The sequence below is a fragment of the Patella vulgata genome, chromosome 7 (assembly GCF_932274485.2).
Source record: "Patella vulgata chromosome 7, xgPatVulg1.2, whole genome shotgun sequence".
Classification (NCBI taxonomy): Eukaryota; Metazoa; Mollusca; class Gastropoda; family Patellidae; genus Patella; species Patella vulgata.
Genome location: NC_065885.2, coordinates 55710855 through 55737709, shown reverse-complemented (window position 1 = coordinate 55737709; position 26855 = coordinate 55710855). Strand labels below are relative to the sequence as shown.

The 26855-nt window shown below is 35.2% G+C and overlaps 3 protein-coding genes across 3 annotated transcripts; 2 read left to right on the top strand and 1 right to left on the bottom strand.

Annotated features, from left to right (window-relative positions):
- The first annotated feature begins 652 nt into the window (after positions 1–652).
- LOC126826841 (trafficking protein particle complex subunit 4) lies at positions 653–8637 on the top strand. Its single transcript, XM_050555948.2, has 5 exons — positions 653–871; positions 3415–3589; positions 4688–4791; positions 5654–5780; positions 6414–8637. Exons 1-5 carry the CDS (start codon positions 685–687, stop codon positions 6484–6486), a joined length of 666 nt encoding a protein of 221 aa, XP_050411905.1. The 5' UTR covers positions 653–684; the 3' UTR covers positions 6487–8637.
- A 2389-nt stretch (positions 8638–11026) lies between these two features.
- LOC126826790 (uncharacterized) lies at positions 11027–24127 on the bottom strand. The gene is made up of 9 exons (XM_050555867.2): positions 24103–24127; positions 22164–22371; positions 21061–21188; positions 20653–20716; positions 18712–18923; positions 17114–17294; positions 15980–16596; positions 14298–14501; positions 11027–13311 (listed from the first exon to the last, which is right to left on the bottom strand). The coding sequence occupies exons 2-9, from the start codon at positions 22366–22368 to the stop codon at positions 11347–11349; spliced, it is 3576 nt and encodes a 1191-aa protein (XP_050411824.1). The 5' UTR covers positions 22369–22371; positions 24103–24127; the 3' UTR covers positions 11027–11346.
- Positions 24128–24382: 255 nt separating this feature from the next.
- LOC126826846 (N-alpha-acetyltransferase 20) lies at positions 24383–26399 on the top strand. Its single transcript, XM_050555954.2, has one exon. It carries the CDS (start codon positions 24461–24463, stop codon positions 24980–24982), a length of 522 nt encoding a protein of 173 aa, XP_050411911.1. The 5' UTR covers positions 24383–24460; the 3' UTR covers positions 24983–26399.
- Positions 26400–26855: the final 456 nt, after the last annotated feature.

Below are 26855 nucleotides of genomic sequence, written 5' to 3'. Positions count from 1 at the left end.
TGGTACACGTTTCGTGTACCGGTACCAATTGTAAAATGTTTATTTTGTCTTAAATATTGGATATCAGAAGCCCATCTTTTCCCTGTAAGATCACAACATCAATGTTGATGTAAACTGACAAATAATTCTTGTTTTCAATATCGAAGACTGTGGATGATATTAAATAAAAGACTTAGCTACTTTCAGCCAGATATGGTCTTCACTAAAATCTTTCAATTCTTTTGAAATGAGAACGAAACTAAAGCTCCATCTGAAGTAAAAATGTTTTATTTTAAAAATAAAACGTCAATGCATTGCATTTCACTATTTAATTTGGGGTTATTTTCAATAATTTGCACACAGCCTAATTATTATCAGGTCGAGGGAGAGGCGGGGTCTAGTTGAAATGAGCAAATTACAATTTTACTGCTTATTGAATCTAAAAAATTACCAGTTACAATATTAATTTCTGTCGAAGTTTTACAGAGTAGTTCTATCTACATGAAGAATAATTGTGAACTAATTGGCTCAAATGTGGGTAAATAGGTCAGAAGCCATGGAATAAAAATAACAAAACCAACAAATAACTACAATTAAAATCTAAAAACAGTGAGAAAAAATTGTGGTCTGATCCCGGAGAGAATTTCACAAGGAAAAAAGAGTAAGTTCCCTTATGTCAAGCTCTCTAGAATTGAATGAAGACGAATGGTTGTAAAGATGGGGATATTCAGTGTTTACATCGTAAATAAAGCTGGTGGATTAATTTATCAATATGATCATAATACACAAAGACCAGAAGTTGAAAAAACATTTAGTTATCCTCTAGAACTTGTATTGAAAACATTTGATGATAAAGTAGTGGTCGCTTTCGGCGAGAGAGATGGAATCAAAGGTTAAAATCATCGATTGCTTTACAGTAAAGTTTACTATACAGGCCTGCCATTTTTGCACTGGCAGTGCACAACATTCTGTTTTGGGACACGAATGATGAACCACTGACATAATTATAATATTATTACTTAATCAAACGTTTCAGCAAATTCAGCTATAGCGATTGGTCGAGATACATGTACTAAGATATTCAAATAGTGAATGACTTGTCGACCCAAATTCTCATTAGGGATTGAGAGAATTCAATTCCAGAATGTTCAGTTCGATTATCCCTCACATATAGAATTCACAAGTCATTCGAATAGACTAAGAAATAATGGCCATATTCCCTAAAACAGCCTTACTTTTACTGGCTTTAGTCTTTAACTCAGTGTCATTCACGGTCTTCGACATTGCAAGCATGACTTATTGGTCAATTTTAATGAACATTGATGTTGTTATTACTGTGAAAAGATGGGCGTTTTGATCCAATAGTTAAGGCAAAATGAAAATTTTAAAATTAGCACACGAAATGCATGCCAGAATGCATTCGGGCCCCATTTGTAATGAAGGGATGCAATGAACGAGGGTAAACATATCCCACATATGAATACTTCCGGTGTAGACTGGAATAACCAGACGTCAAAGACGACCATTCAGATTGAACTCTTCGCTGAACATAACTGATTAGAAATTACAGTAAAAACAGCAACGATTAAAGATAGGTTCCCAGAAAAGTATTTATCGGGTGGTTATTCCCAATAAAAGTATGTCAATTTTGGTATATATGGAAAGTAGAAATATCCAATCTTACTAGAAAAATACTGGACGCCCTGAAAAACACTCATGGAGCGCATACAGGACAAAACTGTAAGGGTTTCCCTAATCGACAGCCCAACGATTAGGAGTGTCGGCACGCGTGACGTCAAAGGTCGCACAAGGAGATTGAGCGCTTGATGTACATGTTGATAAACTTTATGAAGAGCTAGACGTACAACAGTTTCTGAGTTCAAAACCACGGGAAAAAACTTGGGCAGTGGATAATCCGAGAATTTAATTAGGCTTCGATATTTGTAATAAATAGTCAGCGATTAAAGACAACATTGTCTTGTGTATGCAATGAATTCTCCTCCGACTTCGCCCCCTTTGCTAGGTACCGAGAGAGGTAAGTCACGTGACACAAACATGACCTCTTTTGATTGATTTTTTTTATAGTAAGGGTATTCCTTGGCAATTGCAATATTTTGAGAAGGATTTGAAGCAAAATTAATTAGTTTGAATATGTTTTTAGTCCAAATATATCATCAAATCACCCAGTTTGTACGCAGGAATGTATCTTTAAATGAAAATCCGTTTATATACATTCATATTACATTATTAAATGCGTTACGACCCATTTGTGCCTATTCCTAGGTGCCAAAGAATAGAGATTTAGTTTCTTTAAATACACTGCTGTGATGTCAAACTCACAATACAACAAAGTGAACTATAACTCTAGAAAATATAAATGTAAAAAAATATATGTCATTCTCAAAAAATCCATTGATTATCCTAAATGTTTAAAGATACATTATGGGAGAGCATTCTTGCTATAACAGTTCAAAAATAGATGATAAAAGAAGAATATATTGAAAATTCCATCAAATTACTTTATTCTGAACATAGTTATCACCAGTGTAATTTTTGACTAGAAATGGGATTGAATTTCATCTTCACTGATTCTTAGTATGGCCGATCGTTTGATTGACAGGCGTTAACTCCACCTACATAATCTCTGCTGTCTTTTGTCTGCTGTCATCATATCCAAATTTGTGTTTTACCTTTTTGGATTTTTATAACAATTAGACAAAATGAGTGAGAGGGAAAATTTTTTATTCTTATTTGTATTTTGGACATGCATTAAATCAATTGAATATAGGACATAATATTATAATACAATTATGATAAATCTATAGGTATACACCAGTGGCGTCGTGCCTATTGGGGAAATAAAAATATTTTTATTGATATTATTAAGACAGAAGACCTGTCCGTCTGTATTAGTCATCACACGGTCTCCAGGAATTGTATAATTTGTCATTATCTGTGTTTAGTTTATTGCACTTTAAATAGTTAAGATGTCATTTGTTAAGGCATCACTCAACAGCGGTCTCGCATCGTACACTCTATCATTTAGCCTCGATCGGGGAGTATGACGTCAACGTAACGGTTAATCTCCGCTCACGAAGCCATTTAAAATTAAATCAGTCAACGAAATCCTGTTTAAATCCAAGCTGAATCCAAGCCATCCGTGGGTCTACAGAGTTGATTTTGTGCTTGTTGTGTAAATAAAGAACTAATTTATAATTTCTATGACATCTGAAGCCTAAATAAAGACTCGCAATAATCAGATTTAGCTCTTGCGTAATGTATGTATAACCCTATTCATTTATTCATTTCATTTCTTGTAGTATTTTGGCAAATCATTGAAACCTCTCTGAGTTTTCCTTCTATAATTTTACTGAATGTTTCATATTCTACTTTTTCTTAATAATATCTTTAATTAGTTTTGTTCTTTTTTTATAGTGGGTCATACAGTTTTATCTATTAATGGGATACCAGCAGCGGGAAAAGTTTTACAAGACAGACGAGATATATTAGATGTTCTAAATGATGAAAGTAACTACCCAATTAATATTAAATTTGGTCGTGCCAAACTCACAGCCAATGAAAAACTGATGTTGGCTAGTATGTTTCATTCGTAAGTACATGTTTTGTTTATTGTCAATGGGCAATATGAAGACACTCTTTTTATTAAAGTGTCCAAAATCCAATTGCAACTTATCAAAATCAACAGGCTTTAAGACTTAAATGGTCTGAGGGGATGAGGGTCGCCTGTCTAACCAAGTGGGTTTTCTCTGGGTCCTCCGACCGCTAAAGAGTAAAAGACCCCTATTCGCAAGCGAATTATTGAAATAAAATTAATGACCCATATGTTAGTCCCAAAATGACCTAGTTTGTGTTGAGTGGACTTCAAATTTAAACCCCATTTCTCTCTCTCTCTCTCTCTCTCTCTCTCAATGGCCTGATCTTTTATAGCAAGTACTCAGGCCAGTAGCCCATGAAAACTAGGTTAGGGTGGATACAGTGATACAGCTGGGATCATAAGGAAATATTTTCCAGAATAATCCATAAAAATAATCCTCATCTAACAAGTAACTTAAAAGATTTTTATATAGAATGCATTGTCATAAGGCATTTATTCTTGCAAGGATAATAAGTTCATTACAGATTAATAGACAATCTGGGGGGTTGGATGGCTGAATGGTTAGCGTGCGGGCTGTATCATAAAGTCTGTCATTGAGTCGACTGGCGTGGTTTCGAATCCCCTGTTGTACGTGACAAGGAGTAGGGTCGCCGGTCCAACCTCGTGGGTTTTCTGCTAGTCCTCCGGTTTCCTCCCACTGCTAAAGACCCCTACGCGCAAGCGAATTATGTAAATAAAATTAAATTAAACCATATGTTAGTCCCGAAATGACCTAGTTTGTGTCGAGTGGACGTTACACCCCATTTCTCTTTCTCTCTCTCGAATCCCCGGTTGTACTTGGCAAGGATTAGGGTCGCCTGTCCAACCTCTTGGGTTTTCTCCGGGTCCTCCGGTTTCCTCTCACTGCTAAAGACCCCTACGCGCAAGCGAATTATTGAAATAAAATTAAACCATATGTTAGTCCCGAAATGACCTAGTTTGTGTCGAGTGGACGTTAAACCCCATTTCTCTCTCTCTCTCTTTCTCTCTCTCTGATAGACAATCTAGCAGCAACAGATCAATCTTTATATTAAAGGAAATTGTTTATTTCAGGTTATTTGCTATAGGTTGTCAATTGTCACCGGAACAGAGATCATCAGGAATAGATCTATTAGAAACAGATACATTTAAACTACATTGTTTTCAAACTATGACAGGTAGGTGTAGATATGAAATGAATTGGGGATTAACGTCCTACTTTTCTGCTCTGACTGGGCTACTGAAGACGGGCATATGCCTACTATTATATTGAATTCCCAACTGCCAAGGGATCTTTTACGTGCATGCCAATGTGTACACAGGGCCTGGGTTTTTTGTCTCGTCTGAACGACTAGACAGCTGGCCTTGTCAGGCCCTTCGTCCTGCACCACTGACTAGGGGAAACCTCGCCGGAATATCTGGATGAACTTTCTTGGCCAACACCAGGATCGAAATCTCGCGACCTCCAGTCTTACTCACTTAGCCTATTTATATATATTATCTACAGAGGATGCCAAATGTTGAAAAATTAATTGTATCGTTGTAAATGATAAAATCAGGGGCAGATCCAGAGGGGGGGTTTGGGGGATCAACCCCCCCCCCTGCTCAGCCACATAAATTTTTTTGTAAATCAACACTTTTTATGAGAAAGGTTTCTCGGCCGTGTGCTTTATCATTTATCGTCAGATTTGGGACAGGATGGGCACTCAAAGCACGAGATAATGATATAGACATTATGTGATATCACAATTAATGCTTTGCATCCATGAATCCATGAAATTGAATCACAATGTCATTGTATTAATTCATAATAAATTGCGGGGGGGGGGGGGGGGAAGATACATTGTCTTAGGAACATGACCCCCCCCCCCCTGCAAAAATTCCTGGATCCGCCCCTGAAAATGATCCATTTTAGCGCTGGTATTCTTTTTAGAGATTCAACTTTCACAATATTGTAGTTTGTTACGGGTAAAAATCAGTGGCTTTGATGTATATGTATCTTTCTTTGCCTTCGATGACATGTTGTTTTTCTCTTTCCAGGTATAAAATTCATAGTTATGACAGATCCCAAACAAACAGCAGTTGAAATATTTTTAAAGAAGTTATATGAAGTTTACTCCGATTTTGCTTTAAAAAATCCATTTTATTCACTCGATATGCCAATAAGGTAAGTGTTATCCTTTATACCCTGCAAAATATAATATAGAGAGAGAAATGGGGTTTAATGTCCACTCGACACAAAACCCCATTTCTCTCTCTCTTTTTGCAAAAAAAAATAGACTAAAGTACATAAACATTTTTCCTCATAATAAACAAGTACAAGCATACTTTAAAACAGGAACCAAATATTGCGTTATTACAGCTATCTTGGAAATTGTGAAATCATATCAAAAATCAAAGTCTACCAATCATTGCACAATTGTTCAAGGAACATGCATGCCAAGTTTCGTATTAATTGTACTTGAATTGGCTTTTTTTTTTGAAGAAGAATAACAAGACGAGTAGTGCTTGAGATCCAGTTCCTTATCCAGAAATTAGTATTCCTTTTGTGATTATCTTTGTAGTAAATGCTGTCCTTATGATTGTTGTTGACTGTATTTATGTCACATCAATTGATATTTCAATTCTTCAGGATCAATTTCACTTTATATTTCTTGGGAAAAAAATATTTTGAAAATATAAACCCTGCTAACTGCTTATCACAGGGCTAATTATTTAAGATCAGGAAGCATTAAAATCAAATTGGATTGCCCTTATGTATCAGCTACCATGTTTTATTATATTTTTGTTTTATCTTCAGGTGTGATTTATTTGAAACCAATCTACAAGCAGCTATAGAACAAGCTGAAAGACAGGGTGTATCTAATATATAGACCTATAATTATACAAACTATTACATTGTCCAATCTTTTATTTTAATTTATAATAACTTATTCCCCTGTATTCTCCAATGTAGATTAGGATTAAACACTAGCCTAAATGCAACCCTTACAAACTAAAATGTTTTTTTGATTTTAATATTATCACATTTTGAATTTCATAAAATATACTCTTCAAAAAAAGTAGGGGATATCCAGAAACAATACAACACTGCGGAAATGCACTGCTGTTTTTTATTAAAGGTAACTAGTGTATGTTAATAACAGGCCAATTGCCTACACATGCACATAAACAGTTCATATGGGCGGCTTATCAGACAGAACCATTTTACTCGCAAAGAGATACACCGTCAAATGTGTAAATGGACGTTTTTGATTTTTGTCTTAATAATGAGTAATTGCTCCACCAATCCTCAGACATTCAGCAATTCGTCGTGGCATGCTCCTAATCAACCGTCCAATCATGATTTGGGGCAATCTGACCCACTCCTCTTGCAGTGCCACGGTCAATACTTGCAGTGTTGTCGGTTGATATTGACGTTGACGAACAAGTCCCCCGATCAAATTAAACGTAACATTCTCAAGCAAAGATACGCTAAACAGTAAATCTTATGCAAGAACCGATAGGAAAGCAAACATGGATAGATAAACCAGCACGCAGCAGTTTTCATCAACCCTTCCTTGAAATGTCAAATTTGACAATGAATCCCTCCCACATGTATGGCGCTATTGCTTGTCGCATGTGCAGCTCAGTGGTTCTGTTGGGGCGATAAGTTCTTCATCTGTGAACATACTCTCAAAGCATGTCAAATGTCCATGACTTTTTATCATATCGTAACCTGCATAGGTATTTGCATTTCAATATCCCCTACTTTTTTTGAAGAATATATTTAGAAATTACATTCTTAAAGAGGCATAATGTAACTAATGTAAGAGATAAATCAGCCGATTGCAGGTCTTTCTTTGGACCTTAAATGTTACATAAATCATTAAATAGTCATTTATTAACATGATAAAACCATAATCAACTCTCGATGGTATTGGATGGATCCGATTTTAAGTAGATTGGAACGGTTCAGCCATTTAATGATTTAATTTATAAATGGAGAAGCAAGGCTAAGACTTGAATAACCAGTACGGTGGTTATGATGAATGTACACATCTTGTCAAAACTACAACTATTGATAACTTTGCTAAAATTTAAGTAATATGAATGAAATTTTCAATATATTCATTTTGCATTATCTATTTTTGAAATATTATAAATATTATAAATCTTACATAATTCCCCTTTAATGAAAATAATATAATCAAGCACACATTCAATTATTATCTAATGTTGAGTAATTAAACTTAATTGTATAATCTCAGTTAGTTCTGAATTTTGTTACATTGTACTCTCGAATAGTTATCAAAGATACTTTCCCAGAAAAGTATTTATCGGGTGGTTATTTTCAATAAAAGTATGTCAAATTTGGTATATATGGAAAGTATAGACACCCATTCTTACTAGAACAATACTGGATTACCCGAAAAACGGCCATGGGGCAAGCACTGGGCAAAATTATCAGGGCATCACTAACTGACAAACCGACTGTTGACTGCTAGCTTATTGTGTGCTAGCTTAAGGGAGGCCTCAATATGTGTGGTAAATGTACAGTAAGTAATGATAAATACATTCTGAAAAATGGACCCTCCCACAATGAAGCCAAGTTGACAGACATTGCATCTAACAACAGCTTACTTATAGCTATAGATAGGTGTCCCTATTGAAGCAAATTTTTGATAGATTGGTTACTTTGAATATGTTTTTAGTCCAAATATATCATCAAATCACAAAGTTTGTACCCGGGAAGGTATCTTTAACTGAAAGAAATAGGTGACATTTGATATTAATCCCTTTGATAATAGTTTACTGTAGTGATACTGTAGTGAAGATATCAGTAACCAGTCTTTTGTAAATATCTATGTTAAGTCTTTGTTGATATAGTGTATGGTATACATATAAATACATGTGATTCAGACTCTGTATATTATGTGAATATGTTTTAATTTAGATATAATATCATTTGATATTTTGTTAATTATATCAAATTCATCATTGTAAGCTATTTGTAAAAATGTCATTAAAGTTTGAGAAATGTGTTACATTTGTTGTTATTTGGTCTAAACCAATTGGATATCTAGCTTTTTTGGAAATGAAATGGGGTTTAACGTCCTACTGTTCTGCTCCGAACTGGGCTAATGTAGACAGGCATAAGCCATACAGTGTGCTATGAGGGAAATTTTCCCCGGACAGCGGCACTATGGCCTACTCTTATATCAAATTCCAACTGTCAAGGGATCTTTTATGTGCACGCCAATGTGTACACAGGACCTCGTTTTTTGTCCCATCCGAACGACTAGACAGCTGTCCTTGTCAGGCCCTCCTCTGTCCTGCATCACTGACAAGGAGGAACCACACTGGAAAATCTGGTTGAACTTTCTCAGGGATCAAACACCCAACCTCCAGGCTAGCCACCGTGATCCCCTATTTTTTTTTTTTATCTTGAAAATTTGCTTTATGGTAGGATATGAGGGATCTTAGTGTAATTGACCATGAAGATCTCAAACATTCCATTGTTTATCAGTATAAAATTTGACACTGTTTTTTTTAATAGGTCCACATTATGGACGAATATTAACATTATTTGAATCGGCTGTCTGTCAACTATTTGTGTGAACTGAATGCACACTAATTTCTTGTAAGAATTTTGTTCATATATGCAGGGATTGTTCATTTTGTCGAAATATTGTGAATGCAACAGTGGAATTGTTCATTACCGTATGCGGAAGAACTCTACCTGATATCAGAATTCTTGGATCCTTAATTTTGAACATGTTTTGCAGAGTTGTCTTTCTGTTAACATTTTGACAGTACAAGACAGGAAAAAGTTTTAATGGGATTTTTTAGGACACTTCACGATCTTACCCTTTGCATGTAAGGCATTTGTAGAGGAACTGAGATAATTGATTAAAAGCATTTTGGCAAAATTCAACTAGTATATTTTATTGAATGGCAACCTTGCTCTGTAGGATTTGTTGAAAATGATCTTGCCCTTTGCATGTAGAAACTGAGATATTTGATTTCAAGCATTTTAGGCAAAATTCAACTAGTAGTGACTGTATATTTGATTGAATGCCAACCTTGCTCTGTAGGATTTGTTGAAAATGATTGAGATGGCTGGATGAATTTGCTACTGTTAGATATATTATTATTAGTGGGCCTGACAAGCTAGGTCATTTCGACAAAAACTAGGTCATTTCGGGACTAACATATGGTTCAATTTTATTTCAATAATTCGCTTGCGTGTAGGGGTCTTTAGCAGTGGGAGGAAACCGTAGGACCCGGAGAAAACCCACGAGGTTGGACAGGCGACCCTTCTCCTTGTCACATAGAACAGGGGATTCGAAACTACACCAGTTAACTTAATGACAGACCTTATGATACAGCGCCACACACTAACCATTCGGCCACCCAACCCCCCGCTGTTGAAATAACCCTCCATCCTGCACCAATGACTAGGGGACACCATGCTGGAACCTCCTGGTTTGTGAATCAGTGCCATACTCATTGACACATCATGATCACACTTTGTAAGACGGGCATCCGCCATGCTATATGGAAAGTTTTGGCCAACCCATATTTCAATTTATAACTGTCAGGAGATCCTGAACCTGTTGCTAATAGTATACAAGTGTCCTATGATTTTTCGTTTTATCAAAATGACAAATCTCTTGGTCCTGCAGACTAGACAGTATGGAGGAACATTCATGGCCAACATCACACTCAAATTCTGGACTCCTCATTGGTGAGCAGGCACCATAATCACTGTGCCACCGATTCAGAAATGGTACACATGTGTTGCACAAACTGGATCAGATGCAAAAATTGCTTGGGAGTTGGGACAACTCCCCTTTCCCTGACAAAATAACATACATACTACATAGATATAGATGTACACTGGTAGCAATATTTAAACTATTATTGCAATAATTTATTCAATGCAAAATAATTCTTAATTTAAATATACCAACAATTTAACAAATTTTATACATAATAATTTAAATATACCAGTACTAATAAATTAAATATTTTTGTACAATTTAAATATACCAATGAGTCACAATAATTTACAACTATAAAGTTGTCAGTTAATCTAAAATTTTGCACAGAATGTAGAATTAACATGGCTGATATAATACAAGAGATATCCCTGATTGTCAGCACCAACCTTAGAATATGTTGGCACTATGTAGAGTATACTGTCAGACTATAATAGACCCTTGTCACATAATTCAAACTGTTTTTTCAGTTCTAGTCATTTCATTTTAATACTATATAAAGTGAAGTTTAAATATATACAAATGCATCTATAACAGAATGTCAACACATGAGGCCTTATATAGGTCAGAATTCTATGGAATACAATTACTGCTTATTACTGAACGACGTTTCGACTAGGCTTCTCTAGTCATTATCAAGCCTTGTCAAAACGTCGCTGAGTAATAAGTAGTAAATGTATTCCATAGAATTGTGACCTGTATACTCCAGTTCAATTACTAAATGCCATTGAAACAATAGTATCTAATTCTGAAAATCAAATTTCAGTATAATTTAGATATTCAACAAAAGTAAATACATCGGAAAAAGAAAAACATGGCACCAAATGTGATAAAATTAAATCTGTTGATGCTAAATGCCCCTCTAAATTGCAGATCTTGAGCAACCCCACGTTTTGCAAATCCCTTAGGTGAAGCTTCTATATGTTTTACTCTTAAGTTTTTCATTGATATTTTTGTAAACATTATGACTTATGCATGAGATGTCAGTATATGTTGTTGAGCAAGTTCAAAACTATTAAACGCCATATTACACTCACTACAAACAAATACCTCTTCTTGTACTGGTTCTTTAACTTCCATCGCTTCTTCCGTGACGATCTGTTCCAACTGAACATCGCCAAGATACATTGTTTCAAAGCTTTGTTGGGAGGCGTCCAAGATTACTGTCTGTGTTTCTCCGTTTGTCTCCGTCATTTCGATATATTCTATCTCCGGCAGAACAAGCTGATGTTCTTCCGGTAGAACGTCAAAGGCAAGTTTACATTTTAAAAAATGCTTTTTCAATGTTGTGCTACACGTGAAAGCTTTTTGACACGATTCACAAACATATTTACTCACACCTGTGTGTGTAGTCAAATGTTGTGTCAGACGCGTTTTAACTTTAAAAGACTTACAACAAAATTCACATTTATATGGTTTGTCATTGCTGTGTGAAAATCGAATATGTTGCGATAACATGGTCTTATAACCAAACGATTTATCACAATGGACGCATTTGTGTGGTTTATTTCCCGTATGCTTATTTAAATGTTCCTCGAAGTTTGTTTTGTTGTTATACTTACTGCCGCAGTAAGAACAAATATATCTATATTTTCTGTCTTTTGAATCCAGATGTGTCTCCTCATGGGATTTTAAAGTATTTGATTCGTAAAAAGCTGCGTTACATATACGACAGACGTGAGGTTTAATCCCAGTATGACGTTTTAAGTGCGATTTTAAATACTTGCTATGGCTGAAAACTTTATCACAATGTTCGCATGAGAAATTTGCCGTAGGTTTATGAACAGTTTCAATATGAGTTTTTAGTAAACAGAAATATTTGAAAGTTTTTCCACACTGTTCACATGCTTTCTCTCCACGGTGTGTTAACTTGTGTTTCCGAAGGTCGAGCGGTGATTTGGCTACGTAATCACACTTCTTACACACCAAATTAACGGTACTTATTTTATGCGTAAAACTAAGGTGCCAGGCCAGTAATTTAGCAGTTTTGTATTTCCTGACACAATATTCACACGAAAATTCCACTGTTTGTTGCTGTGGACAGTGTGTTCGTTCCAAATGCCTCAACAATCCTAAATGTTTCTGGAAAAATTTCTCACAAATCTCACATGAAAGACTTGTTACCGGATAGTCAGGATGGTTCTGTAATGTGTGATTGACCAAAATAAAAAAATCATCAGATTGGAAATCACATACAGGGCATTTACCATTCTCCTCGTTAGCGGTAATTTGGATGGGGACAGCTGGCTTGATAACTTTTATTGGAGGAATATATAAAGTTGAATTCGTCATATCATTGTCTTTGTTTGAGTTTTCATAACTTTGATTGTTAGTCTTCTCTGTTTCACCGTCCTCATAATCCTCGTCTTCATCGCTCAGATATGTCATCGTTGATACAGATGATTTCTGTATTGGATCATCATCATTAACTTCATCATCATCATCATCATCATCATCACCATCATCAAACTCATCATTCCTCTTATTTTGTTCATTTTCAAGAGACCTGTTCAAACTTTTAACTGGTAACTCATAATCTTTATCCTCAACATCTTCATCATCCTCGTCAATATCATCACCTCTTGAATTATAGACTTTAACTCGTTTTCCTCTTGTGTTATAGCGTTGGTTATTTGGGGTATCAATAACAGTTGAAAATGGTTTAAATGACAAATCTTTAGGCTTTTTGGCACACACTTTCTTCGGCCTTCCTCGCTTTTTATGAATTTTCATTATCTTACTATCTCTGGAAGCTTCTTGATCCATTATTTTTGATACGATTTCTTTGGGTTTCTCCTCTATTATCTGATTATGATTTTCTATTATATTTTGAAAAATATTTTGAATTAATTGATCTTTTGGACTAGAATTGGATGGGTAATCGCTCCTGGTGATATCAGGACCGGTCTTAAAAATATTTTTCTCTGTTAATTTCTGGAAAAGAATAAAAATAGTGTCAATTTCAAAACTATACATCCTATTTGGTAAAGTATTTGCTGCCCTGGGACTGTGGTGGTTGAGAAGACCCTTCTGGATTTTTCAAGCTCTGTTCACATTTGTATTTCAGAGAGAGAGAATTGGGGTTTAACATCCACTCAACACAAACTAGGCCATTTCGGGACTAACATATGTTTCAATTTTATTTCAGTGGGAGGAAACCAGAGGACCCGGAAAAAACCCAAAGAGTTGGACAGGCGACCCTACTCTTTGTCACGTACAACTGGGGAATTGAAACCACGCCAGTTTATCTTAATGACAGACCTTATAATACCCCCCACTTTTGTATTTCAACTTGATTTAATATAAATATTAAGATATCCGCACAGCACCACAGTATCTTCCATAATTACAACAAGAATACAAACCAACACTTCAATTAAGATCAAGAAATTGGCAATTCAATTGTTGAATGATCTTCCTCTTGCAATAAAACAAATAGGAGACACCAACAGTTTCAAAACCAAACTTAAACATACATTATGCAAGAGCTAAATCTGCCTATTGCAGATCTTTCTTTAGGCCTGAATTGTTTCCTAAATTATTAATTAGACATTAACTAACTTATCCAGGCCATAATCAACTTGATGGCATCAGATTTCTCTGATATTAAATAGATTAGAACAGTTCAGCCATATTTTGATTTAAGCTAAAAATGGAGGAGCGAGACTTAGCTTCTAACAACCATTACAGTGGTTGAAATTATTGCACACGTCTTCTCAAACCTTCAGAGGCTAATATCTTTGCTCGCAATAGAATAATTTGAATGAAATTTTCAAAATATTCATTTTACATTATCTATTTTCGAACTATTATAGCAAGAATGGCTAGCTCTTTATCTAAATCTTACATTATATATCTTTAAGACTATTTTCTTCAAAAGAGCCAATTATTATTATTTATTACTATTATTTAGCACTTACTGATGTAAACAATTTCTGAGCCATATCTAGAGACTGAAAGTCCCCTGACAGTGTAGCAAATCTATTTTCCTGATGGGAGAACCATCTGAGAGTGGTACAAGTTGATTGAGCTATATCAGACAAGCAAGTGTTTATAATTTCCTGACTAGATCCCAGTAACTCTTGTATACTTCCTGGTATCAACCCAAATAATGTATCAAACAACTGTAAAATAAATAGAAAGTCATGTTATTTATTTACTGTGGTATAAACAAAATCATTTTTGAGGACTGACGTGACAATGCAAATCTTTATGATCATAGACAACAATCTAGACATGTCTGTAATACTATCGGACTTGTTGGGTTGTGTTTTTTTTTCTTCGTGATCGTAATATATCACACTACAGGTTAAATAGTTCCTACAACTTTATTGTTAAGCTGTAATGGCTTTGAAGGTTCCTCGTTCTCAATAATAATAGCTGCTTGGAATACCTGGGTGAGCTCTGCCCAGTCTCGCTCAACACCCTCTTTTATAACCCCCTTATTTCTGGACATCTTAGATTAGCCTTGACATTAATTTCCATCCCAAATATGGAATAAACCTCTTTATTTCTAAAGATCAGAGAGTGGAACATTACCTTATTTGGTCTACTAACCATAGGTCAATAAACAGATAGTATTTGATGGATATTTTGACAATGGTTATGATTTTACCAAAATATCACTGTTTTTTTATGTATAACTATATATTCACGTTCATTAAGTACGTGTGATTTGACTCTATAGACAGAGTGAAGCAACAATTTTTCAAAGAACCAAAATTGTCTTAAGGACAACAGTGCTACATGTTTCCATATAATGGATATATTAATTATCTCATTATACTGTACAAAAGAGAACGGATCATGTCTTTTTTTCAAAGACTGGACTGAAGCACCAGAAATCCGATCTTGGACAAAATTTTCCATAATGACTGACATCTCAAACGTGCAGCTCACTGGCTTAACTGCCAATTTGAGACTGTTTTCCTCAACAGCAGCCTCTGTTTCAACAAAAATTGTTTATATTATTTCTGTGTAAATACTGAAAAGAATTGTACCAATTTTTTGACTGATATTCACTTTAAAAAAAGATTCAACTTCCACAACAGTGTAGCTTGCAAAGGATGAGCAGTAGTTTTAAGTAATAATAGTGAGGTTCCGCAGGCATTACGAACTAAGAACTACGAATTGTTTTCGTGTTGACGTATCACTTCGTGTGATGTTATTGACATAAGCGGCATTTGGTTCGTCCATTTTCTACGAAGAAATCGGGAAAAGTTTGTGGTTAAAAAACGAAGTACGAAATCATGATTTTCTCGCTGATTTTTGGATGAAATTCATATTTTTGCGGTTTTATAGACAGTTTTGACATTCAGTAGAAGGTTAATGAACGTCAAAGTGGTTGTCAATTGTTCTGATTTTGGGCAAATTTTCGGGCTGTGAAACTTGTTTTTTTTTTCCGACAGTCGGCGATAAGATCGAATCATCTCGAATTTGATAAAAAAAACAGTTTTATTCCTTGTTTCAGGTGAACAATCTTGGAACTAAAGATCTTACTTCGGACTTCGCATTTTGGTGGAAACGGAAATCTGTCAAAAATGAAGTACGAAGCTGTGTTCGTAGTTCGTACTGGTTGCGGAACCTCTCTAATAAAATATACCTTCGTATCTTCAACAGATTTTGAAGAACTTTTTTCACTTATTGGACAATTTTCTGACTGCTCATCCATTGAATCCTGTATCTCTAACAGACTATTCTCTCCTTTATCTATAACAGTAATTCCATTTTCTTCATTCATAATTTTTGTATCAATCTCTGTAATGTCCTCTACTGCTTCTGTTTTGGTCAATGGATCAACCATTTCTACATCGTTCAATTCTGATTCAACCATGTCTTCTGATGCCAACACATCCTTTGAATCAATAACCACTTTAAGTTCATCGACCATCTTTTCTGAAGCAACCATTGATGAATCAACCGTCCTGTTTGTCAACACCACTGATGAATCAACCAACTTTTCTGCAACAACCATTTCTGAATCCACAATTTTCGCTGAATCAACGATCTTCTCTGCATCAACCATTTGATCAGTATAAGAAGTAGAAATTGTTTTATCATTGTTTCCCCTTCCATTGCAACCATCAACATGTACTTCCATAGCTATTTTGTGTCGTCTAGTTATACCACAGAATGGACAGTGAAAATGTTGTCTATTATTTATTGTGTTACTGGTTGATACTGGTAAACTTGAACAATAACAGATTAAACTATTATAACCTGTAATATACAAATCATATTAAAGACACGATATTTAAGACTACAATGCAAATCAGAGATTAAACTATTATAAACTGTAATAGACAAATCATATTAATGAAATGAAATGAAATGGGGTTTAACATCCTACTGTTCTGCTCCGAACTGGGCTAATGAAGACGGGCATATGCCATACAGTGTGCTATGGGGGAAATTTTGCCCGGACAGCGGCACTAAGGCCTACTCTTATATCAAATTACAACTGTCAAGGGATCTTTTACGTGCACGCCAATGTGTACATGGGACCTCGGTTTTTCGTCACATCCGAACGACTAGACATCTGTCCTTGTCAGGCCCTCCATCGTGCATCACTGACAAGGGGAAACCACGCCGGAAAAACTGGATTAACTTTCTCGGCCAATGCAGGGATCGAACACCCAACCTCCCGGGTAGCGAGCCAGTGTCTTATCCACTTAGCCACCGTGATTCAAGACTACAAGGCAAATCACATTATTTTTGTTGAAAATATAAAACCTACCATCAATTTCTACTCTGTTCTTCCAGTGTGTTGTATAATGGTCTTTTAAATGATTTTGAAAATTTGGTTTAAATTTGTCTGCCGGACACAAAACACAGTGGAATTTATTTTCACAACAATTATTACGTGTACATCTTACAATAGGTAAATCTTCTATCCTTCGAACTACAGATATATGATGCTGAAATAGATATGATATACGTGTAATCAAAGGTTTTTATTTCTTTACCATATTGCTGTCCTGAATACATACTAGAATTATTTTAACTAATTATTAATGTGTTTTGTATTTTGTTTATTTCTAACTTCTTTTTCAAAAATATTAGTGAACCTAACCCTTAAAAATGCTGAACTAGATATTCTGAATGATAGCCACACAAAGCCTGGAAAATGCCCACACAGCAGCTTTGTCTCAACTGCAGCTTATCTGAAAGGAAAACTTGGATGTTGAGTAAATTTGGTACGAATCTAGGATCCCTTAAGAAAATCTAATCTCCAGGGTTCATCTTCTTATGACCCCATTGCTTCCAATCAAATTTGAAAAAAAAAATCTGTTAAAACCTATAGCCTCCATAGCGTTCACCACACGATTTTTGGCAAAGAGGAGATAACAGAAGATTATGAATATTGATAGGGTTCGATGACCCCAATGCTTTGAAAAAATCTGAAAAACATCTGTTAAAAACTGTAGCTTGAGTTCACAAGGTTTTCGGCAAAGTCACTGTGTGTGTGTGGGGGGGGGGGGGGGGGGGGAAGGGGGAGGGATTCATACTTCGGAACGGAAAGTTGTGGAAAGCTGAAGGTTGATTGCGTTCATTCTCTCATGCTTACAAACAAAAGTGAAAAAATGAAACCATGCCAGTTGACTCAATAACAGACCTTATGATACAGTGCACACATGCTTACCATTCGGCCATCCAACCCCCCCTTCCTCATAATGGTGGAGAAAATTAACCAATTCAAGCAAATTTGTATAACGAGAGATTGTGTAACAAAGTACTCTATAACTTTCATCAAATTAAACGATCATTTAGGTGCTTAGAACTTTATGACCTCAGCTGGTTTTTGATAATATATGATATTGACTTTTCAACTCTGTATAAACTTCTGTTAAGGCACGGACTGGCTATGATCTAATTAAACATGTAATTAATCCCATGTCATTTACAAACTACATATGATCTGTGCACACGCTCCGCATTACTTCAAAAGAATACACACTGGTCACTAAGCATGCCATGATGAGATAAAAGAGACAATTGTATGTATGACCATGTGTCTCATCTATTGTCCAAAGGTATCTAACGAGGAGTTTGCTGACAGAAGTACGACTAAAGACGTGCAGAGACGGAAAGACAAGCACATGAACTCCCCCGAGTTCAGCCGCTGCCTTGGCAGAGGCAGAATGGTGGATTTAATATAGTTATATGTGTTCCTGTCGTAGTCTAGTTCCTGTATATTAGTTTAAGTTCCTGTATTTTTTTGTATGTAGATGTGATACCTGTAAATAAATCATATATCTACTACTGATCTCTCTACTACTGATCACTAAGATAGTGTTACAATTGTGTCTACCGATGAACTGAGTAAATACTTACTGTTATGTTTTCAGCAGGTACCAGTACATGATTGTTTATTGGCAGTGAAGTATTTTTCCTTGGTTTATCTTTTGGTTCCTGATTACATCTCCATACATGAGTTAATGTTGAACTTAAATCCACAAAAGATTTTGTCTTACAGATATGACAATGATAATGTTTCTTTCCATCATCTTGACAAGGCAGCTCACATAAACTAATATCATTGCTCTCTGAAAAAAATAATTGAATGAATGTACATTTATTGCAGCCATTTGGTACTTAAATATTTATGATGAATTGTGTAAAATCTTTGGATAGGCCTCTTTTTGACCTGAATGAGTCCCACCTAGCAGATTAGCTAACTTTGATAGTTTGGCTTTTTTTTTTTAACTACAGTACATAATCCACTGGAATACTTTTAGCATGGGTTTTGCAATTGTCTCAAATCGAGTATGAGAAAAATGCCCATCAGCTGTCACTTGAGATGACTCGCTTGCAAGCGTCACATGTAGGAAGCGTGAGTCATTTGAGAAATAACCAATCTGATTAAAATACAGATCTATATTTCGTTTCGTTTTCTTATACTTTCGATGGCCTACACTACATGAAGATCTGACCGGTTGTAGCCATAGGTCACGTCAGAGGTCATATGAGCGCTTTTGACCCTATGACATCAGACATTTGATTAACCAATCAGCATTGATGTTACTAGTGGATTACCCACAGTTCTGTGCAAAACATGCCTAAAGCTGATCTGTGTTTTAATCAGATTGAGAAATAACTGCTAATTTGCCTTGAATCTCGCAGTAATTTCAATATAACTATTTATGATTTTTTTATATTCAGATGACCATAATAATTGTAATATACACCCACCAGCAGCATTTTGACTGTTAAGTTTTTGGGTCAGAGGCAAATGTATTAATATTGCTAGAATTCTTGCTCTTGAAATTAATGGTTGCAGTATATTTCATTAATTAATATCTTTGCAAAGTTATTAGATTCACATATACGTAGAATTGTACTTTAATCAACATAGTGACAGGTTGACACATAGAAAGAGTTACAGAACCAAAACATGGCTGGTTGTATGTGTCAATAAAATACCACGAGATTACACGTGCTTGGAAATTTACTAATTTCATCATTTGGCTAAAGTAACCAATCATAACAGAAATTGCACAGGTTCAAGGCCATGAATAGGCTTTTCTGTGCGTGGTATCCATGAGTCCTATAAAATAAATCATGGTAAACTTTTAAGGCAGATTTTCATTAGATTCCGGAGAGATTACCATCTGAGTTCCTAGACAACAGCTTGATTCCAGAAGGGAAAAGATGTAGCAATTTCTATCAGCAGACTCGCCCAGCGAGTCTGGCTGGATGAGGTTTGAGAGAATGACTTTATTCTATTATGCATTGTACCATATGTAAGCAGCTATATCTATACTTATATTTGTGACTGTCGTCTGTCTGTCTGTCTGTCTGTTCGGGGTTGGCGGCTACACTAGGTCTGCCCTGAGTCTGAAATTTGGGGTATAGGGGTAGCTCGGACCGGAGAGTAACATAGGCCAGGTGGCGTTAGTCTACCACTTCCGGTTTCGGGGTTATGACCCCCGAGCGCTGCCGGGCATTCTTCTAGTGATATATAAAATCTAAAAACGAACTGTTGCATTGTTATTCCTGGAAAGACAAACGTCTTATGAAAACAGTAAGAAGTAAATACACAACGTGAAGCAGAAGCAAAGACAGCTAGGGACAAATTCTAGACGATCACAAGGCTACTAAGATATGTAGTAGGAAAAGATACATGGGCCGTACGTAGGATGTGGCGACCAGTTTTCCCACACCCGCTATCCACGTCTGTCGAAAGGCCTGTGGTGCTACATATTAGCTATGCATCACACCGATGGGAAACTTTGATGATCACCTTTCTTTTTGTTAGTACAGTATAAAAATTACCTGAGAATTCAATTTTCTTTGGTTGCTTGAAATTAGGAGCTTGCACATGTCCTGTATCTTCGTTCTGAAAGTCAAATACTTGATCACATATCATACAATAATTCACTATTCAGAAATAATCAATATATGAGCTCAAAGATCGTTTGAGGGAATTCTAATGCAGAATCCCCAACGTCAAAATCTCTTTTGTTATATGCAAAAAGAAATAGTAATTTCAATTATTAGTCCTGATGGTAATTTCTATTATTAGTCCTGATAGTAATTTCAATTATTAGTCCTGATAGTAATTTCTATTATCAGTCCTGATAGTAATTTCAATTATCAGTAATTTCAATTACCGGGTATCAGTAAATTCTATTATCAGTCCAGATAAGGGTAGTAATTTGTATTATGAGTAGAAATACTTACTTCTTTCTTCAGATGACCAATGAGATGATCTTTAAAGTTGGCCCTTTTTAGAATTTCTTTAGAACAACAAGGACAATGGTAATGCCCTGATTTACTGCATGCAAGAAAACATTTTAATATAATCAAATCTGTAAAAAAAAAATTAAAAAATCCATAAATATTATTTTAATTGTTACTCTGTTTAATTCAATTTTGGAACATTAAACATTTAATATTCTCCCAAAAATTTAATTAAAGATACATAATGGGAGATTAGATAAAGAGCTGGCATTTCTTGCTATAATAGTTTTACTAGATTCTGTAAAGGGAATTTGCTGAAAATTTCAGTCAAATTGATCAACTATGAACCAAGATTTTAGCAATTGAATTTTTGGCCTAGCCTTGATCATCGTTACTAAAGTCGGTAGGATAAAAAACATAGTCTCGATTATCCATTTCACAATTTAATTATGAATGGAAGTCGAACAATAAATCAAAACCTAATCCAATAAACATCGCAGGCTAGCGATGCCATCGAGAGTTGATTATGGTTTGGATAAGTTAATTAATGTCTAATTAATAATTTAGAAAACATTTCAGACCTAAAGAAAGTCCTGCAATAGGCAGATTTAACTCTTGCATGATGTATGTTTAACTACCCACAGCTTTTCTGTAATTTCGTAGTAAGGTTTATAGGAGTGATTTTTACTACTAAATTAATGTTTATTTTTGACATCATGAGAGAACTGAAAGGTCATTACAGAAAGTAGTATGTCCATTAGCACTGACCATTATGTTCTTGATATAAATGTTCTCTCAAAAACCAAAAAGCAAATCCCCAAGATTATTGGGGGTTCACCATGACTCTGAGACGAGGAGGTCCCAGGAATTTCCATTTGTCAGGGTTCCTGGACATGGCAAGAACAGTGTATAGTCCAATTTTTCATATGATAAAATTGAAATAGGCTGTAGCAAAACTTCCGTTAAATCGATCTAGATGTACTTACAAGAAAATGAAATAATGGATGTTGCCCAACTGGGGATGTCCAGTATTTCTGGAATTGATTAACTATGTCGTTTTCAAAGTTTACCAAGAGTTGTCTATTCTATGACAAAATACAAACCTTTAAAATAAACTGCATGAGGAAAATGTGAAAGTTGAATATGGTCAATAGTTTTAGTAGATCTAGTTGGTTTAAATACTGCTTTATCACAGTAAGGACAATGATACAAGCCATCACAACAATCATCTTTAGAACACTTATCAATCTCAACAGTATCACCTCGTTTTATAAACGTTTTCACTCTTGTCATATTCTTGTTTTCCATCTTCTGAAAATTATTCAGGGAAATAAGTAGCGGTAGAGGTATTAATAATAGTAAAAAAAATGACAGGACATGTATATTAATCAATGTGGTGACCTGCTAGAAGGAACATAGTGTCATTCCTACTACATGTAGTTGAGCTCTCTTATCTAAACCCATGTAGACTTTAGCTTGGATCTGTCCACACCACAACGACAACAGGCAGTTGGCTAAATAAAATGAAATGGGTTTCAACATCCTACTTTTCTGAACCGATGGGCTAATAAAAACGGGCATATACGCCTTGTAGTGTGTTATGAGGAAAATTTTGTCCAAAATGCAGCGCTACCTGGGGTCTTCTCCTATTTCGAATTCCAACTGTGGGGATAATTTTTTTACATGCACACTAATGTGTAGGCTACACAGGACCTCACTTATTTTTGGACAATCCGAACAATACAAGTTGTCAATTGGGAGGGCCTCCAATCCATCCTATAGATGCCGTTGACAAGTGGGAACCACAAAGGAAAATCACAATTTACTTTCTCGGCAAACACCGGGCCCTCTAGGTTTAATACTTGATACTATGTTTATCACAGTCGAAAAATCTGACCTAAAAATAAGCTGTTTTTGTTCCACGACTTCAGGAACTTTTATGAACACAAACTTCGATGACTTTGCACTTTTCGTGAAGGGGAGAAAATGGGGTTGTGTCGAGCATGGTTTGTACATTCAGAAAGGTGTTTATGACATATTTTTTATATTTAGAAAAATTAAAATTATCAGGAAAAGTCAAAAATGGTGCTCGACACTAGAAGTAAATGTATTTTCTCATAGAATGACCCCTTTCCTTGTCATATTGACAGATATTTCATTCACCAAAATTAACCATTTTACTATTTTTGTAGTTATGAAATGCTGTGCAGATCTGTGGAGCCTTATAGTTATATGGTAATCGAGCGTAGTACATGTATTTTCATGCAAGATTGCAGGAGAATTTCAAATGCAGTGGCTATTGTTACGACGATGCTTTCAGAGCCCTCCATCGGCAAAGTTTAGCGTTAGGTTAGGGTTAACCCTAACCCTAGTCAGGCCCGAATCCAGGATTTTGTCAAGGGGGGCATACATTGGAGCAAAGGGTAATCATCAGAGTGCCACATGCATTAGTGGTATGCATTAGTGGTTTGCATTAGTGGCGTGGGCTGGGGGGGGGGGGGAACTGGGCCTGTAGTGAAGTTGAAATCCATTGATTCAGAGGAGTAATAGAAATCGATGGTCGTAACAATAGCCACAGGTCTATTTTTACGACTATTCAGTTTTTAACTTCGTCGATGGAGGGCTCTGAAAGCATCGTCATAACAATAGCCTGAGGACTAGTTTTACGACTCATCGTAGCCACTGTGAATTTCAAAATGGTCTTAGCGAAAGTTGCGCATTAAGGCTTAGCAGAAAATAAGTTAAGATGTTTAATAATTGCTAAAAATAGGGAGCGCTTTCGGATGGGTATAGTTTTGATGTGTTAGGCACCAGAATGCGTTAAAATTTATGAAAAACTTTGAAGTTTATATCTTGACGGATTTTTTAAAATTTGTTTTAGTTTCTTAAATGGGAGGATGGTTAGAATGCTAGTAAATATTCAGGAAAGGCTAGAGGTAAGTCCAGAATAGGCTTCTAAAAGCCATGGCATCTATGTCATATAATAATTTTGTGTCTTTAATACAAAAAAACTTAAAACCGAAGTTCAAAATGATAGTCTACCTTTATTTTTTGCTTTCGTTTCCTATCAAGAGTTCAAGGTCAAGGCCAAGTAATTGTTGTATATATAAATTGATCATGGATCAAAAATATAACATTGCTACTGCTATCCACCTTTAAGATGGAAACCCGTTATAAGTTAGCGGAATGTATACATAAATGAACAAAGAACCCTTTTTATTTTTTTTTTTAAAAAAAGCTCTAGGCTTAGTTTCGTACCTGCAAAAGCTCTGTATTATTCATATAAATTTTACTGATGATCCAAATTATATTTGCAGATAGATTTATATTCCCATTGCCATTGGCAGTGATACAAAGGACAACTTTAATAAGATTAGGCACAAGTGAAGAACCAGTCAATATGACTACTATTCGACCATTTACATGTGATGACCTGTTCCGTTTCAATAATGTAAATTTAGACCCTCTCACAGAAACTTATGGCTTGCCATTTTACATGCAGTATCTTGCCCATTGGCCAGAATATTTTCAAATAGCTGAATCTCCAAATGGGCAAATAATGGGATACATTATGGGTAAGGCAGAAGGCTCAGGGGAAATGTGGCATGGCCATGTTACAGCGCTAACAGTCGCACCAGAATTTCGACGGCTTGGATTAGCAGCCAAATTGATGCAAAATCTGGAAACCATCTCAGAAAAAAAGCAGTGTTACTTTGTGGATCTGTTTGTACGAGTGTCGAATAAAGTGGCAGTGGAAATGTATAAGAAATTAGACTATAGTGTTTATAGACGGGTTTTAGAATATTATTCTGGAGAAGTGGATGAAGATGCATTTGATATGAGAAAAGCTTTGCCAAGAGACAAAGATAAAAAATCTATTATACCATTGACTCACCCAGTAAGACCAGAAGAATTGGACTGACTGTATGTTCTGCAAATAGTGGTGGACTTTTTAAAAGTTATTTTTTTCGTTGTGACTGTATTTGGACTTTATCTTACATTTTTTTGCCATCTAAATTAAACTTGTTTTGATAATAATGTGTTTCCATTGTTTAATTAATGGAATTAATCAGATTTTTAAATCAAGGTTATTTATGTACTTGTTTTGTTAGTTATTACATGAAGTCATGAATAATTATATATTGGAATATTTCATTATACTTTTCAACAATGTAGCAGGAAGTAAAGTTCAATAGAACCATTGAATGCAATTATTCCATATATTTCTCTTTATTATTCGATAAACAGTTTTATAGTCCTAGTTATTCTGATCCAACTCTTTTATGTCTCTGCAATATAAAGTTTCCCATTATTATACCACTAATAACAATACACAACGAGCGCTAAAAGGCATTGATCAGATTTTCTTAATAATCAGATGCACAAGTGCAGGTGGCAAATTTCATTGAAACTCCCACGTACATCAACACTACATCTATCTAATAGGCATTGCATAACGAGTGATATTGGATCAAATAGACCTACCTACGGTACTTAAAAGATAACATAACAAAGATCAATAGCATTCTATGGTTTTCTCATCATATATACAAAACTTTCATTTGGTTGCCTAAAAAGTGAGTTTGTAAAATCTAAAACTATTCAATCCTAACGCTCGTGTATCATATCGTCGATGAAGTGTCAAAAGGGTGTACCGGGTATCTAAGAATTTCTTTTGCATTTCAAAATTTCCACAAATCAAGATACAACATTTGGACACATGATACCCAGAACAGTTCTAATTGGTGTAGAGATACACAGCTTAGACAGAAATGTGCATATTAATTGGGAGATTTTAAAAATGCAAAAATGTGTATTTGACTAATTTCCCGAGATACACCCTTTTGATACTTCACCGACGATATAATTTTCTAATGAGTTACATGGTAAGAGTAGACTGGTTGACGGAAAGAATATATAGTAATGTTTTAAAACACTATTGGTGAAACTCCAAAATTGTAATAAGGAAAATTTTCAGCTAAATATTTTTGTGTCTTTCAGTTGCATTAGTCCAGTTTATGACTATTTTGTCAGTAATGGATATGGATTGACCTAAATTGCATTGAAACAATGTTATTATAATACTAGTCTTTTCAAACTTTATTCATTTCTATTTATGTGTGATGTACGTCATAATATAATATGAATGCAATACAAATCTGAAAGACGAAATATTAAAATGATTACATTGTTTAGACTATTCACTAACACCACTCTTTGCAGATTCAAAATTCATGTGAACACTAACGTATGGCTTTACAAGCTAATTCAATTTATATTCATAAATGCATTATAATGAAAATGTATTAATACTATAAATAAAATGGATGTAAGTAGTGTATTTATACATGAAGTTCTCCTATGGACATTGAAACCTATATTCACAAACAGTTAAAGATACATTATGGGAGATTAGATAAAGAGCTGGCAGTTCTAACTATAATAGTTAAAACTGGATAATGTAAAGGGAATTCGCTGAAAATTTCAGTCAAATTGATCCACCCTGAACTGAGAATTTTGCGATTGAATTTTCAGTCTAGCCTCGATCATCATTACTAAAGTCGGTACGATAAAAGACATAGTCTTGATTATCGATTTAATCATGAATGAAAGTTGAGCAACAAATCGGATCCTAATCCAGTAAATATCGCAGGCTAGCGATGGCATAAGGAATAAATATGAAAAGTTTTCAAGACGATCGATGAAGAATTGTGGCCTGTAGGTGACAAACAAAAAGAAAATGGGTGTGGGTCGGGCATGTATCCAAAATGATAGGTATCATCCTTATGGTATAA

Bases quoted from the DNA above. Each gene is read 5' to 3' on its own strand.
- LOC126826846 (XM_050555954.2), top strand. From the start codon at position 24,461: ATGACTACTATTCGACCATTTACATGTGATGACCTGTTCCGTTTCAAT.
- LOC126826841 (XM_050555948.2), top strand. From the start codon at position 685: ATGGTTGTAAAGATGGGGATATTCAGTGTTTACATCGTAAATAAAGCT. The intron at 3,590-4,687 runs GTAAGTACATGT...TGTTTATTTCAG, and splicing joins TTGGCTAGTATGTTTCATTC to GTTATTTGCTATAGGTTGTC. The intron at 4,792-5,653 runs GTAGGTGTAGAT...TTCTCTTTCCAG, and splicing joins TTGTTTTCAAACTATGACAG to GTATAAAATTCATAGTTATG.
- LOC126826790 (XM_050555867.2), bottom strand. From the start codon at position 22,368: ATGGAAAACAAGAATATGACAAGAGTGAAAACGTTTATAAAACGAGGT. The intron at 21,189-22,163 runs GTTTGTATTTTG...TTTTTTTTACAG, and splicing joins TCATGCAGTTTATTTTAAAG to ATTTGATTATATTAAAATGT. The intron at 16,597-17,113 runs GTAGGTTTTATA...TGTATATTACAG, and splicing joins GAACAGAGTAGAAATTGATG to GTTATAATAGTTTAATCTGT.